This window comes from Penicillium solitum (genome assembly GCF_028829755.1).
Source record: "Penicillium solitum strain IBT 25940 chromosome Unknown utg000005l_segment0_segment0, whole genome shotgun sequence".
Classification (NCBI taxonomy): Eukaryota; Fungi; Ascomycota; class Eurotiomycetes; order Eurotiales; family Aspergillaceae; genus Penicillium; species Penicillium solitum.
Window position 1 is genome coordinate 3392384 of NW_027072125.1, and position 14457 is coordinate 3406840.

The following is a 14457-nucleotide window of genomic DNA, read 5'->3' on the forward strand; positions in this document are numbered from 1 at the left end:
AGACGGCACTCTCCGGGATTTCTTTGGAACTCGGGCCCCGCGCGGAGCTTCTTTGTCGTATTCAGCCAGTTTTTATTTCATCTTATTTGAGTTTTCCTATTCTGTCTTGGGCCTATCACAACTGCGCCCTAAGGCCATCGAAGCAACGACAAGCCTCCACGAGGCTCCAAGTATGTTTTCAGCCAGTGGTAAACTCTACTCCGTACATGTCTATATACACAGGACAATGTCTGTCAGCCCTAGAGGCGGGGGTCAACTTCACCACGTCAGCAAAGTTCAGCTAGCCATGATCATCGTGTATACCCCTCTCTCGCGAAGACATATATATATATATATGTACCAGTATCCCTAACGGATAATATCCTTTTTCACCACGATTACAATAACCAAAATTCACTCACCATGTCACCTTTACCAGTTATTGCCTGTGGGAGCAGCAACCCGCAAATTTTCAACGCCGTCAAATCTCTGTACTTGCCCGAGTACGAAAGTAAGGAAAATGCCGGCCTTGCTTGAAACCACAAATTAACATCATCCGCACATGTAGTCATACATAACGTCATTAGTAGCACCTCTGGAGCAGTCGAAATACCCGCCTTGCTGCAAGGGCAGGCCCCTCCCATTGCTGAAGAGCCCAACCGTGGCACCATGAACTACTCCAAGCCACCCGTGGCTGTGTTTACAGGGGCCCTTTACGGCGATGAGGAAATTGATGAGATGCGCCAGGCGTGTCAAGGAATCACTTCTATCCCTTGGTTAAAGATGGATATGAGTGTGCCTAAGCCGCCGCTCGGCCCGGGGTATGCGGAGCATGTTGTGCAGAGAATCAAGGAATGTATGAAGAAGATTGAAGCTGAGGGGAAGTTGGAGCAAGATGGTGTCTGGCTTTATTAAAAGACGCTTGGGTTCCTTACAGAAATATTTATGCAGTATGATAATGTATGGTGACCATGGTAGTAGCCTTAGTCCCTCTCTCTTTTGGTCATTAGCTACTTCTCTATTGAGGTAATGCATAAACTTATTGTAAGATATATGATTATACCCTTAGTAAGGTAGATAACATACATATATGGTTGCGTATGTGCTATAATCCCAAGTAGTCACATTACGTGGACTGCGTGATACCCCATCTATGGACGTCTTGAACACTGGGGTCCTGACAGCCATATTCTACCGATGTATGAACGTGTATAATTTCTATAGAGGGGTATGGGAACAGTGACAAGAAAGTAGAGGGAATAGTAACCGGACAAAGGCAGAATGCAATAGAGAGGCACATTGCCAATGATAAAAACGCAAGAATTGTCCCAAGCCCGGTCACAGGTCGCCCACGTGCCTCAACTCTTCAGATCTGACCCGAAATAAATTCACAAAAATACAGAAAGCGAAATAGAGCGACCGAGAAGAGCTCAAGAACCACATGGCTTGCCAATGTGAAGTGCCAATGTCAAGTGGAAAGCCATTATAAGTTCGATCGTTGACTCCGTTCAATCACCCACCTCATTGCAGACACCATATCCTCAACATCTGCCGTGGATCGCGGAAGGCTATGGATAGCGCTATGCTCGAAAGATCGTCGCCCCTTAGGGAGACAAAAGCTCTCAGCCAACAATGAGCACCGTCTCAACGCCGGTGGATCATTCTTCGCACCAACATGAAGGGTTGGAAACGGCAGACGCGGCTTGTACAGATCTGGATGCAACGCGCACGGAACCTCCAACGGCTGGCGATCCAGATAGCTCATACGGGACTTACGGATGACCGGCTCCATTACATCGATGACCTCGGCCAGCGCCTTTGCAGCAGCTTGAGCTGGTTCTGGGAGCTGGGATAGCTGGTCATCTTGACCAGAGCGAAGACGCTGTTCGTCCTCTGAAGAGAGGGAGCCGTACACGGATCGGTAGTAGTCTGGGTCTGTTGCAACTATTGGTACCGCCGAGCAGAAAATCCCAAATCGGACGGGAAGAGGCTTTTCTGGATATGTGACGATCTGCTCAAGCAGATAAGCGATTAAAAGTGAAGCCCCCTGGCTGAAGCCAAAGACTCCATCGAAGGGTCCTTGGTTCTGAAATGCTTCTTCAACCAAAGTATGAGCGGCCCTCATGCTGACAGGATCGAAATCTGTCGAGTAGCAGAGGTAGGGGCCAGGAACGGAGGTCGGAATGCCTAACGGATTTGTTAATGTTTACGCAACATCAGCTAGAAAGTTTGGCTACGATGAACTCACCACCTGGATCGGGTTGACAAATTACTTTCCCTCCCAGAAAATGAAACTCCCAGCTAGGATCACATACTTTCTTCAACTTTGACATGTTGGCCTTCATGATATCGGGGCTTGTCCCGTAGCCATGGAGACAGAGTATCCTCATGTTATCTGGTTGGGTACTTTTTGGAAGGCAGTATATGGTTCAACCTGCGCCAGTAGCAATGCCAGGTCGAAGAATGGTGACCAGGTAGATAAATATAAGATGCCGGTGAATTCCGCTGAGTGATTGACCGTCTGCCCTGTGGGATCACTTGCAGAGTAGATCGCTGACGTGGTGATGACTTTTAGAAAGTTTGTACATTCTATCCTCCAATTAAACTTCTTCGAGAATAGTAGAGGTTCTGCCCGGTGATTAAAATATTCAGATCTGTGTAACAACTGTACATGAGACTATGCGAGGAGCTGAATTGTGGGCCGGCCGCAAGGGGGGTAGTTTCCGGTGTCTTCACGTATTACAGATCGCTCTAGGCGACTTCGCACCGGGGTTTGAGACTCATTTTAGATACCTAATATTTGACTTACTAGGATTTGATAGGAATGATAAGCTATCTAGTCCTCTGTAAACTGAATATACACGAAAGAAAAGTCACACGATCTCAACGGATCAGAGGAAGTGGACCAGCCAAATCAAACAGAATTTGGAGTCAAATGTTGGAGAATAGGGGATTAGACAATAATTGGGACAATAGTTGCACAAGCTACACGCTAGCCCAGAGTTTAGGCCCACATAGATAGTAGAAATGGCGGTCTAGGGGTTAGACCAAGCTACTTCTTCACCTTGTGGAGCAGCATGAGTCCCAAGAACGCTTTGGCTGAGCTGAGTGTGAAGAATAAGCATGCAGATAAAACGCCAACCTGAGATACCGATCTCTAGCGAAGTGATCTGCAACAAAAAAATTCGATATCATCCAACTCCACCATCTCACATCCGATTTTGTGTGCCACCAAAACCACCAAGTCAGTTCAGCCTTTTCAACCACTTAGGTGTGGCGTAACTGGGTCATGTTCACGCCCCACTTGCACAGTTCCAGGTTCCTCGTCTCAATCAGTATCAGTATACCTAGGACGTGACTTGACGGTCTGAAGTTGAAAATGGCTGTCCTCAACCCGTGTAATTCGCATGGTGGGCAGAAAACTAACACCGGCATTTGAATGTGCATGAACTCCGCTATGCAGAAGTTCGGTGCAGTCTTTGACAATATTAATTTCGAATTGTGTCGCTCCCCACAATGATCATATATGAATTTTGAGAAATATACAATATCATCAATTATAATAGTCAAGGAACTACCATTTTCAACATGATCATCCCGAGAAACCGTTCCTCTCTAACCTAGGTCAAATCTTCCATACCCCTTCCTTTCTACCTTTAAGTAGTCGCGTCCACATGAAAAGAATGGTTCCCACTACCAACGTAATAGCACTGAAAAGTTGTGCCTTCCAGAATACTGCGTGTTCCAAGTCCAACAACGCCCCCGCAATAGGGTTACCGATAAGCAGCCCTGTACCCGCAAAGGTAAAAGACATTCCCAGTCGGGTGCCAATAATACTGACATTTGGGGTCAGCCGCGCCACAATCGTAGGTGGTATCGAGACAATAGCTCCTGAACTGAATCCGTAGATACAGGCAAAGACAATTGCGCTGGCTTCATTCCGTATACCGATCCATACAAAGGCTAGGATCGTGGCGATTAAGCTGATTGGAATGAGGGTATTGAGACATCCAATGTGGTCTGCAAGAAATCCAGGCACAATGCGCCCAAAGACAGAGGCGGCATTTAGAATGGCGAGACTGTAAAACCCGATATCGGCATCGGAGTGGAGGAAGGAGGCAAAGTAAGTTGGGAGGTAGAAGAACGCGAAGTATAATCCGACGAAGGAAAAGAAGAGGCCACAATTGAAAATCAAATATGGGGTTTCAAAGAACGCTGCCTTTATATCAATCCGTGATGTAGTCTCCTTGGAAGGCGAGGGGCGCATCTTCATCACAGCTAACGAGAAAGATAGCCCGGCTAGAACAACGAAGGCAATAATGCGAGTTGTCCAGTCAAATCCAACGGGTTCAATCAGCTTGTGAAACATTATAGGGTAGATCACAGCGCCTATAGACCATTAGCTTATTTCTATCGTTAGTTACAGACGAGGGCATTTACCGATACTACCACCGGAAGCAGTGATACCCGTCGCTATCGCGCGCCGCGAGGTGAAGTAGGTGGCCACAATAGCAATACTCGGAAGAAACAAAAAGGCGCAGCCAATTCCCACCACCACGCCGTGGGCCAGAAAAACCTGGTAGTACTTCGTTGACAAGGAAGTCATCATCAAACCAAATACTACAAGGAATGAGCCTATTGCAATGAGGCTTTTGAGATAGCCCTTATCGAAAATAGGGCCAACAATAACTCCCACGAGAAAGAGAAGGAATCCTTGCATGGTGCCAATCCAAGAAATGGAGGATGGTGAGTGACTAGGGAGGAGAGTTCCTTCATAGTAGCTTTGGAATACACCAAAGGTATTCACCACTCCCCTACTCATTAAAGTGTGAGAGAAAGCAGCAATATGGTACCAGTGGCATCATGATTGAGCTTACCAAGAATTAAAGAACAGAAAGAATGCCCCCGCTACCTGAAGCCAGGCAACAACTCCTCCATTTGGTGGTGGGGAAGGGGTTATCGGTTGCTCCGGTGCGCGTTCCTGGGCTTCATATGCTTCAGGCCCAGCTATAGACACCAGTGAGGGCGGTTCTAGGGGCAACCAGTCTTTGTCAGGCTCGACTGACATGGTTTGATAAGATTGAAACTGAGCCCAGGATTGTGATTTCCAACAAAGACAGGAGCGAGTTGCCACTCGAAAAGGCACAAGATAGTTATTAAGTATGTTCTTGGGAAATGAACGAGAGAGAGGGAGAGAGGGAGCGAAAAAGCGGTATCTGTAGGTATTAACAATAGCACTACTGCTGCTGTTAGGAGAAACCACACCTTAGAGAGATGTGATTTGAAATTAAATAGAACACCGCCGAGTTAATTGATTTCCTTTACAGCATGCCCGCAGAGGATCGCCCACGTTCCACAGAACTTAATGAAAGTTCGATAAATCTAGCATATGCATGATCGAGGTAGGGTAGCACCTTGTAAATTAATATCTAAGCATATAATTCAGCGGCTTTTTTATGCAACGTCGCTGATCCCATAGGGCTAGCCTGCTTTACCTTCAGGTAGAAAAACGGGTTCAGTATGTAGCATAAGTAGGTCACTATCTTGGCTATTACCATTTAACCAAGCTAATAATTTGATATTGTGGCAAATATTTCTCATGGAGTTGGTGGACATATCGTGATTGGCTTCAAGTCCCTTGCTTTCTTGCATGTTACCTATTAGATGAAGAATGTTGCCGATCTTCCAGGATCTGACGATACTGCAGATTCAATCGGTTGATATCGCTACCAATGACTCGCATAATAGAGATATACTTTATCATAGGGCAATGCGTGAGTCAATGGGTCAACCAATCAATTATCTTTTATGGGAGATCGCATCACTAGCCTGCATTACCGGGAGAAGCATGGTAAAATGGTAAAATGCCTCTTTCATATGCAAGGAAGAAGTCATGTTGCCATATCACCCGGGTTTATTCGCAAAGCGCGGATGAAAATATTCTCTCATTGTTTTACTGACAAAGGCTCGGCTGGGAGTACCTCGAGTTATAAAGTCATGATTGATTCCCCACGGTGCTGTGTTTCAATATAGTTCAAAGCTCTGGGTCCCTTTATCTTCTCAATCCAAGTTCCAGGTTGAACAACCAGGGGGTTGCTTTTTATTTCTTGTCTGACTTCTTCTGCGGTTGCTGGGGCTCCATCTGATTCAGGTAGGCTAAGGTTTCACTAATGCTGCCGATGGGTGCGTTTCGTCGTAGACCCCTCCACTAAGCGGGATTTTGCTAGTGATCCCCTAATATTGACCGGAGAATAACTAGTTCCCGGGTTTAAGTTGGTGGAAGATTGGGGATTGAAGAGTGAGGTAGATGGGAAGAAGTTGCTGTAGCTGACCTGTTAACTGAATTAGAAGATGGACTGTAGACCTCTATCACCGGGGGAAGGAACAAGTCCAGATTTCCTGTCAATCTTAACAGGTCTACCTAGTAGGTCTTGGTCGGCGGAGACAATTATACGTAGACCCGAATGGATTTTCTGATTAGAGACATGAAACGGAGCACGTAATTAGAACATAATGTGCATGTTAATGTAGTTGAGATTTGAATAGCATCCAGAATAACATAAGAACTTCCCGTATGATTTTGATTGACGCGAAACGGTATATATTGAACTTGGCTGTACTGTAGCATGTAATGACAATGGGAGAGAATAAAAAAAACAATGACTCGCTGACCTGCATATGCACATGCCACGGCCCCTCGCAAACATAAACAAACGCAAAAGGTCAACGCTAAGCGCAGAAATGTCCAACACCGCGACCGACCATAAACAATGCACTTCTCAACTCTACCACTCATCGTCGTCGTCGTGTTTGCCCTGCATAGCGCTTTGTCGTGCCCGCAGTGCCTCGGCCAAACCACCTGCCAGGCTGGCGTTCGACGCGCTGTTAGGCGTGCCGCGGCCGCTGGCGCCGGATGAGTCGCCGGATTGCATGCTCACGGCGCTATCCCGGGGAGCGGGCGGGGGCGCGGGTTTGCGTCCGGCCATGTTGGGTCGCTTGGCTGGGGGCGCGGGTGGGGCGGGCTTGGTCTTGGCAGCTGCAGCGGCTCCAGCGCCGTTTGGAATAGGGCTGGGGGTTGCGCGGGGTGCCATGGGAGGTGGGGGTGGAATGGGCTTTGGCGCAGGAGCGACGGCTACTTCTTCGAGGTAGGATTCGGGTGTCCATCCTTGCGCCGAGGTTGTTGTGTTCTTACACAGCCACCATCCTAGGACAAGTTAGTTATGATCAAAACGAAGTATGCTATGAGCACGTACCATTTCCTTCCTTGGATACAATCTCGACAATTTCTCCCTTGATAATGGAAAGCTCATTGGCCCGGTCACTGTTGTAGTCATACTTGACCTTTGCGGAGGGCTTTCTGGAGGCCGGAGGTGGTGCCGCAGGGGGAGGTGGTGGAGGAGCCCTCGCGGAGCCAGAAGACCTCACGGAGCTATAAGATTCGTTGCGAGAGTGTGCAGCGGCGGCAGCAGCCACAGGCTGAGGCACCATGCGAGGTTGAGGCACGACGCGCGGCTGGGCAGCAGGCTGTGGTACCGCAGCGGGCTGTGGGGTAGACCGGGGCAGAGGCTGAGCGGCAGGGGCAGGTCGGCGAGCAGCCTGAGACAATTTCGAAGGGCCGCCACCGGGGCCACCAGGACGAAGTAGCTTGCCTTTTGTAACCGGGCGAGCAGCAACTGCCTTCGCTCGTGGAGTGGGTTTTGAGACAGAGTTAGGAGGCTCACCAGCACTAGTATGAATTGTGCTGCTTTTGTAGCTGTCAACGTTTCCAGCAGCTGGATCTTTGACTGCCTTGACGGTCGCCAGCTTGCCAGGCTTCTTATGGTATTCAATGGTTTCTCCAACCTTTAGAGTGAGAGAACCACGTAGGACAGTGGTGAGATGAGTAAAGAACTCAGTTTTGAAGATACAGTTGATGAGCGGGTCAGGTTCTTGGGCCCCAATAACCAGCGAGAACCAGTCATCCTTGAGATTCGAGGTGCTAACACTCTTGATGGCTCCAACCGGAATGGTTCGTTCCGCTGAAATGAGAAGCTGGTTGTTTTCGATACTTTGTGCAACAATATAGACATGTCGACTTGTCAGGACAAGGATCCGGGGAACAGGTTTGCTAGAACGACCGAACTTAGACACCAAAAGCTCGGCACGGCAAGAGAAAATAACATCATCTGAACCGCTGATGCCTGCACCGTTGCGGATCATTTCACCAGGACCACCGGTATTCCCGACACCGAGATAATCGCCCAGGAAGCGACGAGAACCGAGGAGACTCATTCTCCGGCGTTCCTTGCGGCCCTGGAGTACCTGGTGGCCCTGATCACGAACCTTGATGATTTCGAGTCCACCAGTCATGCGGCGCCAGAAGCGCTGGATACGGATCGCACATTCGATGCGGTAACGGAGGTAGTTTCTCCAGGCACGTTGAATGCGGATGGCCATGTTGTGCCAGTATTTGTCTCGCATGGCTTCCAATGCGAACAGTGTCTCAGGAGTCTTGACGAAAACCTTTGTGATACCCATCTGGTACTCCTCGGCAGGGATCCGGGTATCCTTCAAGATTTGCTTCGCGCCGGATTCCACGTCACCCGTCCATGTGTAGTCACCAGCATACGAAGTTTTCGGGGACAAGAGGTAGAATCGCTCGGTGAACTTGTCGAAGGTCTGACGGTAGGCAAAGCCAGCACGTCGAATGCGGACGTTCTCCTGGAGACCCAGGTACTTGATCTGGTGCAGGACATTGCCGTGGTTGTACTCCCTGGGAGCCTTGTTATCGTTTGGTTTGATGGTACGAATGTAAGATGGCTGCGCCTTCATGAGGGTGGCCACAAGGTCATTCGCGGATGCCTTGATCTTGTCACCGGCAGTGGGTGGGCGACGCTTGTCATCCTGGTTGACCTGGTTGGGGAATAGCGAGTGCACGAATTCGTTGCTGCTGGATTGGGCAAGGTTCAACAGGTCCTTCAACAGCTGATCCTTGTTTTTATCTGTCATTCCCTCCACGGCGTAACTGACATCACCAGCATAGTGCTTGATGATGAACTGACCCTGGCGACCTTCGAAGTTGGGGTTCTGGGACAGGAAGTTAAGCCTGCCAACGAAAGTCTGATCGGCCGCACCGGAATCAGCGTGAGCAGTTGCACAGGCATCGTTCAAAGCGGCGAAGACACCAGGGGGGCGCTTGTCCTCGATCAACGAGCACACCACCTTGTTGTCAAAGTATTCAATAGGAGTCCACTTGATCTGCTCGCGGGCATATTCATCTTGTTCTGCCTTGAGAGTCAATTGAATGAAAATCTGCTGCAGCTTTTCGTTGACATAGTTAATACACAGCTGCTCGAAAGAGTTCTTCTCGAAGATTTCGAATCCGTAAATATCCAAGATACCAATCGAATTCGTGATAGAGCCGCGAGCAGTCAGTGACTGGTTGACGCGCTCCACAATCCAATCGAACAGATTGAAATAAATTCCCTTGGCCAAAGCGTCCCGAACGGCGGAAGCTTGGACCCTGTTCAGCGGCACTTCATATACGGAGCCCCTGCGTCCTCCTCGGGCAGTCTCCATCAGACGAATAGTCAAAGCTTTGTTCACTTGAGCGGAATCCACCTCTAGCAGGTAGGCGACGAAATCAACAACTGACTGGTCGCTAATAGTAGCATTTCCAGAGTCGTCTTCGCTGAATTGGACATTTCCAATCCATAGAATAGCTGCTAACATGCGGAACACATTGTCCTGCTCCCCATCGCTCATTCCAATCACCCTCATCGCATCCAGTGTATCCTTGAACTCGGCAACGTCGTCGATTCCTGGCACATCGAAACACTTGGAACGGCTCGTATAGAGGTAAGACTGGGGTTGCTGAAGACCGAAACTGTCACGGTACTTCTGTGGGGCACCCTTTGTGAGTTGGTAGAAGATGTGGAAATTTCGCTCATTTGTAATTTGTCCCACAACTCGCGACTTCTCCAGCAGATAATTCGTAATGTTGGCTCCCACCGGCTCACCATTGGCATTGAACTCCAATTCTAGGTACTTTCCGAATCGGGACGAGTTGTTGTTGCGCAGCGTCTTCGCATTACCGAATGACTCCAGCAACGGGTTCGTGGCCAATACCATGTCTTTGGTCAGCTGAATAGATGAATCACCACCACCGGATACACTGGCAATGTATTGCATGATCCGCTTCGCGGCCTCGGTCTTTCCCGCACCAGACTCTCCAGAAATGATGACACACTGGTTGTCCTTGTAGGATTTCATATTGTAGTATGCGGACTCGGCGACTCCGAATACATGGGGAGGAACTTCGAGGCGGTTCTTGCCGCGATACGAATCGAGGACACTATCTGTGTAGATACCCACTGTAATGATCGCATGTCTGTTAGCAAACAGGAAACCAAATCCTCTTCGCGGAGCAACTCACAGTCTCGGAAAGGGTTGACTGAGACCAACACATGGCCAATATAAGTCTAATAGTCTTCCGTTAGCCTGTACTCGTGTTCGCGCACAACCCCGCAGTCCGCGTGCGAGAACGATCCCTTACATAAATCTCGTCGTGCTCGAACCGGAGCTTCAGATTGTCGTTGATGGCCTCGTTGGAGATCTTGCTGAGCAGAGTAAGATCTGACACACCGATCTCCTTCTTCTTGCTGCTCTCGAAGGCGGCCTTCCTGACCTTCGGCTTTCCCCCCGCTTGCCGGCCATCGCCAACATCTGCGACTGCTTTGGAGCGCCCAAAGCGGCTCTTCTTTTCGCCGCCAACGGGGCGTCGTGACTGACCCTATACCACAACAACAGGGTCAGCTTGGTTCTTATCTGGTCATTGCGCAAGTAGGCCACCTACCATCTTGTGTCAACCTCTCGGGGGATCTCGCGCCCAGGCGACAAATGTGAAATCTGACCTGTCAACCGAATGGGGGAATTCTAGTGACAAGTTAGGAGTCAGGAATTGAGAGTGAATAGGAAACAGTCTAGAACCAATTCTAGGTAATTGGTAAGAGGGAAGTGACTGGGCGGACTTACGTACAGCAAGTCAAACCGAAGCAAACAGCTGCGCCACAACAGGGTCCCTTTTTCTGGTTCCGTTGCTGCCTGAGGGGGCGAATTGGACATCAATTTACCCGGTTACTAAGAAATGATTTATTGTAATATGTTCTTATTGCTCGGTTTGATTTTTGTTCCGTGGCAATTCTTTTTCTACGAACCTTCTCGGCCAGCCACGCGTCAGGGCTTGTGGCTCGTGCGGTTAAGAATAGATGCAACGACGTCATTGGGCGTATATCCCTTGGGACAAATATACTCCTGCCTAACTGCGATCTTCATTGACCTAGGCTACCGTAAAGCCGTGGAATCATGTATTGTACTCTCCATATGGCATGGAATCTCGCTGTTCATTATTTAACTGTAGAAGAATCGATTCTCAGAGGGCGAACTGAGCCTACTTGTCTAGGTTAATAGCTATATAACATCTGAAAGACAAGACATCTGTGGCCGCAAACATCATGCTCAATAATAATATTTGCGGTAAATCGTGTGCTCTTACGGGGTTATGAATGAACTGATGAGTGATACTGAAAAGCAGTGTTTCATGGACACAAAGGATACATATGTAGTGCAAAAAAAATGCCAAAATAATGCCAAAAACTTGAAAGTAATGATAGGACAACGATATAAGGGGCAAACTTGTAGATGGCCAAAGGATATGTTTATATTCATGTTGTTTAAAGTGAGACTCACAACATCAGCAGTTAACCTCTTTGGCAAGACTATGAAGAAAGAAACTGACCGAATTTGTGTGGTCCCTTAAGTAAAGGGCTGGACTCTTCGGTCCCCGTGCAGCAGAACAAACATTTAGTGAGAAAGAGGACTGACAAAGCTGATGAAAGGATATGACGATGTGGATTGGATGGTAATCATACATGTTTGATCAAGAGAAAGGTCCACCGCTCATCCATAGAATATTGTGTTGACTCTCCCTAGGTGCAAATCCCTGAGATCGAAGAAATTCCCCCTCGAAAAAGCGACCGGTCTTTTGGAATGCATGTACCTGGAGTTTCACTTTTTGGGTTGGGCTGCAAACGAAAATTTTGAAGGCGGAAACGATGCAGGCGCAGACGCAGGCATAGGCGATTTAGGCCCCAGTAGTTTATCCCCAGAGGTGTTGATTGGAATCTAATCGCAATAAATGAGCAAATGGCCAATACAACGCAGGCCTTGTGATTCAGCTATAGCTCACCGGGTTTGCGCGCGAGACACTCTTCATGTAAGCACCTATGCAATCCAGGAGGTAGGATGCGTCAGACACAACAAGGACAGGGGGAGGTTCGGCGAAGCCCAATGAAAGGCAGTGGTGTAGTGCACCGAGAGACTGCACTGCCTCGATCTGTTCGTTGCCGGACGATCCCGCATCCATTAGGTACACAATCACCCCCAATGAGTTCTTGTTGGCTTCAGTAAACTTCTGGATTGCAGTTGCAGTTTGATGTCTCGTGGTGATGCTCAGCCGACTAGGAGTTAACATGAGCGCATTGAGTTTGATGGAGTGTATCTGGTGAAGAACGTCGAAGGTTGACAGGGTGCGATTCTGGTAGGTGAGCTCAAAGCTGAAGTCGGCATCACGGGCAGCCCACAGAGCTTGAAGGGAGTTAACATTTGGACCTTTCTTAAGGGAGTCAAGGGAGCCCACAACTAAAGTCTGTTTTCGGGGGCCCTGGTGAAGCTAGAGGATATGTTTAGCTCCAAATGTTGAGTAAATGAATAATGGATGATAGTAGTATACCTTCTTTCATTGTCCCCAGAGCAGTGAGGGTGGTAGATAGCCTGGCCCATTCATCGCGTTTCCGAAGTTCTGGGTTGTATTCACCCCGAAGACCAAGCGTTGGCGGAGGCGTAGTGGTAGTCATTCCGGCCGCGGACATGAAGCTAGATTGTGAACTGTCACTACCAGTCGTTCGAGGAGCTAGCGTAGATATGGGGATAAATGGCACTGATGAATTGAGTGGGCTTGCAGCGGAGCGAGGAGAGGGAGGGTTGTCAGAAGAAAGACATTGAGCACCCATGGTAAAGAGGGAAACAATAGAAACAAAGGATTGAAAAGAGAAGCGTTAGGTCCAAAGGACTGATGAAAGAGAGAAGAATCAAAGAGAAGAGTTGTTGCCTCTATGGACGTGATGTGTGTATGTACATTTCAGGGAAGGAGCGGGGAGAATATCAACAAGTAACTCCGCCTTGCAACCCCTACCCTCGAAAACAAAACAGCTCCTTATAATCTTTCTAGTGGTCTGTTCAATGGGGTATCTTGATTGAATGTAAAAGCAAATGCACGCCTAACCTTATATAATGGGATGTCGCTAGGTATGATAAGAATATCAATCGAAATCAGCAATCACGAGCTTTCCGATGCAGATGATGGTGTCTGACTAGCCAACACAGCAGACTGGTCCGGAGTTTGGGTTGTCGGTGCAGCCTGTTCTGTTGTAGGCTGGGTATTAAGCACAGACTCGGTCGTCGTCTCAGCGCTTTGACCAAAAGAAATGTACGAGGAAATGCGTGAGAGCCACCCTTGTGGGACTTCTGGCATATCCGACTCTGCAGGTTGTTCATAGATCTCAGGAGACAGAATCCTCTTCGTAGACAACTTGGGCAAGTCGCCGTGCTTTGCTCTTAGCTGGAGTAGCTCCTTTTCGAGTGCCACCAGAGCTTCACGAGCCGCCTGTTCGGATTGTTCCAGATCTGCCAATCTTCCCTCCACACCTTCCCGCCGTGTGCTTTCCTTATTCCGTGATCGCCACGACTCAAAAAGGATCAGGCCTCCAGCAACAAGAAAGAGGAAGGATTCGGAGATGAAGTTGGCACCGGACTCGATAGCTTTAGACTCGGAAAGGGGACGGATACGATAGTGATGGGGCTTGGCTGCCTCTTCTGCCGCAGCCTTGGCCTTGGCCTCTGCGTCCTCTGCGGCTTTCGTGTCGGCCGCGTTTCGAACGGTGGGGATTGTAGGTTTGTGTTTTCGAGCTTCGGCGGCGGCGGCGGCTTGGCGTTGTGAGGCAGCAGTATCGCGGATAGAGCCTAACCGGAGACGCATATCGAATCGGTGAAGAGCTTGGGCCATAGAGACGCAGATCTTGCGAAAGCGTTCATGTTCGCGGGCCTGGGCTTTGATTTGAGACTGTGTGGGTCAGCTTACAGGTTTGGCAGGGTTGAGCTCGAGATGCAAGCTTACAGCGATGGGCTTGGACAAAGTCCGGATTGCCAAGGAGGAGAGCTTCAATGTTAACGACATGGCTGGAGAATGGAGAGAGTGAGCATATGAAGCTTGAGTCACTTTCTTACCTCCGCGGTACAGCCCCCGGCGTGTGTTGATTACTCAGCACCGCCTTCCGCCCAGGAAGAGGTACCAGCGATCATAGGAGGCTTATTATTTCCAACGTTTGCTTGGCAGTAACAATCCTAGTTGTGAAGATTTGTGGAATTTGAGGTAATTACACG

The 14457-nt window shown here is 48.8% G+C and overlaps 6 protein-coding genes across 6 annotated transcripts; 1 reads left to right on the forward strand and 5 right to left on the reverse strand.

Moving 5' to 3' along the window:
• Positions 1–402: 402 nt before the first annotated feature.
• Positions 403–894, forward strand: N7455_008884 (uncharacterized protein; the record flags this gene model as incomplete). The annotated part of the gene is made up of 2 exons (XM_040960289.2): positions 403–490; positions 548–894. The coding sequence occupies 2 exons, from the start codon at positions 403–405 to the stop codon at positions 892–894; spliced, it is 435 nt and encodes a 144-aa protein (XP_040809237.2).
• Positions 895–1462: 568 nt separating this feature from the next.
• On the reverse strand, positions 1463–2369 carry N7455_008885 (uncharacterized protein; the record flags this gene model as incomplete). The annotated part of the gene is made up of 2 exons (XM_065606004.1): positions 1463–2166; positions 2228–2369. The coding sequence occupies 2 exons, from the start codon at positions 2367–2369 to the stop codon at positions 1463–1465; spliced, it is 846 nt and encodes a 281-aa protein (XP_065460953.1).
• Positions 2370–3604: 1235 nt separating this feature from the next.
• On the reverse strand, positions 3605–5047 carry N7455_008886 (uncharacterized protein; the record flags this gene model as incomplete). The annotated part of the gene is made up of 3 exons (XM_040960326.2): positions 3605–4368; positions 4420–4793; positions 4857–5047. The coding sequence occupies 3 exons, from the start codon at positions 5045–5047 to the stop codon at positions 3605–3607; spliced, it is 1329 nt and encodes a 442-aa protein (XP_040809273.2).
• A 1717-nt stretch (positions 5048–6764) lies between these two features.
• N7455_008887 (class I myosin myoA) lies at positions 6765–10945 on the reverse strand (the record flags this gene model as incomplete). Its single annotated transcript, XM_065606005.1, has 5 exons — positions 10814–10945; positions 10514–10750; positions 10394–10439; positions 7233–10331; positions 6765–7183 (listed from the first exon to the last, which is right to left on the reverse strand). The coding sequence occupies exons 1-5, from the start codon at positions 10814–10816 to the stop codon at positions 6765–6767; spliced, it is 3804 nt and encodes a 1267-aa protein (XP_065460954.1). The 5' UTR covers positions 10817–10945.
• Positions 10946–12024: 1079 nt separating this feature from the next.
• N7455_008888 (uncharacterized protein) lies at positions 12025–13028 on the reverse strand (the record flags this gene model as incomplete). Its single annotated transcript, XM_065606006.1, has 3 exons — positions 12025–12141; positions 12206–12657; positions 12749–13028. 3 exons carry the CDS (start codon positions 13026–13028, stop codon positions 12025–12027), a joined length of 849 nt encoding a protein of 282 aa, XP_065460955.1.
• Positions 13029–13354: 326 nt separating this feature from the next.
• Positions 13355–14251, reverse strand: N7455_008889 (OPA3 family protein; the record flags this gene model as incomplete). The annotated part of the gene is made up of 2 exons (XM_040960288.1): positions 13355–14137; positions 14192–14251. The coding sequence occupies 2 exons, from the start codon at positions 14249–14251 to the stop codon at positions 13355–13357; spliced, it is 843 nt and encodes a 280-aa protein (XP_040809256.1).
• Positions 14252–14457: the final 206 nt, after the last annotated feature.